This window comes from Asparagus officinalis, chromosome 10 (genome assembly GCF_001876935.1).
Source record: "Asparagus officinalis chromosome 10, Aspof.V1, whole genome shotgun sequence".
NCBI lineage: Eukaryota > Viridiplantae > Streptophyta > Magnoliopsida > Asparagales > Asparagaceae > Asparagus > Asparagus officinalis.
In genome coordinates this window covers 71,024,685-71,028,705 of record NC_033803.1, presented here as the reverse complement: position 1 = coordinate 71,028,705, position 4,021 = coordinate 71,024,685, and the positions used below count along the sequence as shown (strand labels likewise).

Sequence of the window (4,021 nt, the reverse complement as noted above, 5' to 3'; positions counted from 1 at the left end):
CCTAAAAAAAAGGTGACATTGACGATCTCTTAATAAAATTCACTATAAATCAAAACTTAATTAACCAAAAAAAATTTAAATAAACAACAAACCTGGCAACGGTGACTCCCAAAACCCCGAATCTTCCGATTCCAAAACCCTAGAATCATCCAAAGAACTCGACCTCGAACACCCACCACCAAACCCCTCATCCTCATCCAATCGACCCTCGCCCTTGAAATCGCTGCTCGTCATCTCATCCACCGTTACGTTCCGAGCTCCGATCGAGTTTCACGTTTAAAAACTATATAAAAACCCTGGAAATGAAGAGAAATTAAGTCTAGGGTTTTGGCGGCGAGATTTATTTCGCGGAGAAAACGAAGAAAACTTTGGTCGGGCCGAGGAGCGAAGACCGCGTAAGCTTATTACAGGGTCAAGGGGTTGACGATACTAGGTCTAGACTTCAACTAAATGACGGATGAGTCCTATGAATGAACGGCCGTGATTTCTTGATGGTTTAGATTAGGACACGTGGCTGGACCTGGAAACTCGAGTTTGACCCGGTGGGTGTGTGTTTTTTCGTTTCCAGCGTGGTCCTTTTCGGGTCTGGGATTGCCACGTAAGATTTTCTTTTCTAGTCCTATTTTTTATTTTTTTTATTTAGATTTAAAAATGCATTTTATCAACCACTTGTCAACAACTCCACAGCCAGGTAGATGGTTGCGAGAAAATAAATACGTCACCAAAAATAGTGGATCCTACAAGAATAATTTGTTAGTCAGGATATTTTAATATCATTGATTATATAGTTTCATTGTAATGTACTAATCTTTTTCAACAACAAACAATGTCTTTATGTAGAACTTTTAGAGTCGACTATATGGATCAAATGTTCTTTGATATCCTATAGCCTATAGGATTTATAGTCGTGCAATTATGATTGCATTTTACGCTGGTCATCGGCTACCTAACATAACCTTTCTTTTTTTATACAAGCTCAGAGCAAGTAGTATGCACGTACAAAGCCATTTATATATTGATTTTAGAATCGGTTATGCGAGTGGGTCGACAAAGGACGCCTCTCGCCTCGGTCTTGCGAGAGGGCCGATAAGTACCGACTTTTTAGTCGGCCACGAGAGTTATCAATCTGGCCTTACAGAATGATAAGATGTGGGGTCAACTCCAATAGCAATGTTGGCATGTTCTCTGATTTGGCTCTTACGGTTAAGGGTCGAGAGATGACTCAATGGACTCATCCTGCCTAGGGTCGAGTTCAGATAAGGCCCCAGTGATCTGGGACACTTGTTGACTCTATAGGGAGGATTAGCAATTAGGTTATATGATGGCATAACATACAATAAAATGTCAATACTTGCATCCGTGCGACTCAATGCAGGGCGTTCTGATAAGAAATGTACTATTGGCTTTATATGATAATGTAAAAAGAACCAGCTGCTGCAAGTTGGTCCTTGAAATAAAATGTTTAATAATACGTGGACCTCGTTTTCGTGAGGGACTTGCAATGAATGTCATCCTCGTGGTCGTGGGGAATTAACGTCAATGCTTGCTTGCTTGCTAAGGAATTATTATATATAACAAGTAGGAATTTGTTAACGAAATAACGAGTGCGGTCACGAGGGAGCGTGGGGTCCAGATAGAGGCCCATCCGCAGTAAATGGGTCGTTAAAATCATGCACAGGAAGGCCCAAACCGAAGGATTGCCATATCGAAATAAATTCCGCAGTAAATGGGTCGTCAATTCTTATAAGAATATAGTTTGTAAATAGAAATATTTACGATCATTGATTATAGTTTCATTTTATTGCATTCAAACCATATCTTTATATCAAAAATTTAAGATCAGCTACATGAATCATGTTCTTTCATATTCTATAGGATTTGTAGTTGTGCAAATATGATTGCATTTTACGTTCATCATCGACCTAATACAACTCTTCTTCTTTCATCCAAGCTTGAAACAAGCAGGATGCACTTAGACAGTTATATATTAATTTTATATAATTAGTCCCTGAAATAGGCATGTTTAATAAATACGTGGGCCGCGTTCGTGTTAGGGACGGGCAATAAATGTATCATTGTGGGGACTTAGCGTCAAGCTAACTTGCTTAGGCCCATGCGGATGGAGGCCACATCAAATAAAAAATTTCGTTGTTCTTAAATGTCCAAAATAAGGACCGGTTAAAAGTTTATTTTGCTCTGTTTTTTAATGGACGGGAAAAAGAGGGGGCAAAAACTTAAATCTCTTACAAAAATGGTAGAAAATCCTCCGACATCAAGTGAACGTTATGTCATCAAGTTTTAAAAAAAAAAATCAGAATTTGTACAAGTTTCAACAAAAAGGAAAGAAAATATTTCCACAAATTGCAATCTAGACGAATATCTTAACTCAATGGAATCAAAAAAGAATTTTACATACAAAGATTTCGAAAACACAACTATTACTTCTCTAAAAAAAACTGCATAACAGTAACCTACCTCAATCTAAGACCTGAAAAGTGAAAACTTATCAATCAGAAACAACCCACATTCTCAATCAAAAAGAAAAGTAAGTAAACAATAAAGAAAATATTCCGATAATTTGCAACCCCAAGTTAATATACTAATTTACAGAATTAACAAAAAATATACAACTAAAAGCTTTTTTTTTTAATAAAAAAAGCCCTTGTCCTTAAAAAAACTTAATAGAAAACACTAACTTACCTCAATTTGCATCATGTCCCCTATTAATCATTATCAACACCTCAACTTCCACCACCACCATTTCAAACAAAAGAAAGAAGAAAATAGGATAAAATTTTGAAATCAACCTTTCTGAGAATTTAATCAGAAAAAAATGATCCAATTAAAAAAAAAATTAGCAAAATCGACCACTCGATGTGAGAAAACGGTCGATTTTGCTGAAATGGAGTATCTACGATACACAAGACTACTAGTCCCGTGTAGTTTAAAGCCTTAATCAAGCGGCCAAATTATACAAGACTAGTAGTCACGTCCCATCTATTTCGTATACTTACGAACCTTAGCCCTAAAATCTCGTGACCCTCCCATCTTCTCAAGTTCTCCATGACCCAGCCACGGGCTATCGCGACCCCACCACCACATATCTCGCGACCCCGCCGACTATAGGTGCCTTCGACCACGTCTCGTGACCCCAGCCTCTGACCGCGCTCGTGACCACAGGCGCCTCCGACCATGCTTGCGACTACTAGTTCTGTCTATTTGCTTGGTATAGCTAATCATGGATTAGCACGCCCTAATCACACGAGACTATTAGTCCCGTGTAGTTAAAAAAAACCTCTTTAGCAAAATCGACCGTTTTTTGCCCAAGAGGGCTAAAAACGGGTCGATTTTGCTCATTTTTAAGAGAGAAGGTCGTTTTTGCTGATTAAATTCTAAAAAAGGTTGTTCTCAAAAATTTATCCTAGAAAATATTCTACATTTGCAATCTCAAGCAAATATCCCAGACTTTCACATCAACAAAAGATCATACAAAAAAAAAACAAGAAGACAATCTACACAATTTACACCGAAAAAACAACCCCTACAATTTGCAATGTCAATTTTCCTTTTCCAACTCTTAGAATTAACAAAAAATTGTACAACAACACCAAAAAAAAAAAAAGATTTCAAACACAGAAAAAACAAACGCAGCCCCTTCTCCTCCTTTACCCCAAAAAAAAAAAAGTTAAACAAACAGAAAACCTACCTTAATTTATATCCTCATTATTGAATCAATCATCACCCATCATCATCATCTTCCTACTCCCCACCATGAGACTTCCCCAAAGAATCAAGCCCCTCGGTCCTGCTCCTCACGATCCTGTGAAAGAGCTCCCTCACCTGCATCCAAAAAAAAAAAAGTTAAACAAACAGAAAACCTACCTTAATTTATATCCTCATTATTGAATCAATCATCACCCATCATCATCATCTTCCTACTCCCCACCATGAGACTTCCCCAAAGAATCAAGCCCCTCGGTCCTGCTCCTCACGATCCTGTGAAAGAGCTCCCTCACCTGCA

The 4,021-nt window shown here is 38.1% G+C and overlaps 1 protein-coding gene across 2 annotated transcripts in view; it reads right to left on the bottom strand.

Annotated features, from left to right (window-relative positions):
• The window catches only part of LOC109825627 (sterol 3-beta-glucosyltransferase UGT80B1-like), a 13,171-nt gene extending 12,800 nt beyond the window's left edge, over positions 1-371 (bottom strand). For both annotated transcript variants that reach the window (XM_020392485.1, XM_020392487.1), the window contains exon 1: positions 93-371. In XM_020392485.1, the coding sequence (XP_020248074.1) occupies positions 93-234 (142 nt within the window). In that variant the 5' untranslated portion in view covers positions 235-371. The remainder of the gene's footprint in view (positions 1-92) is intronic.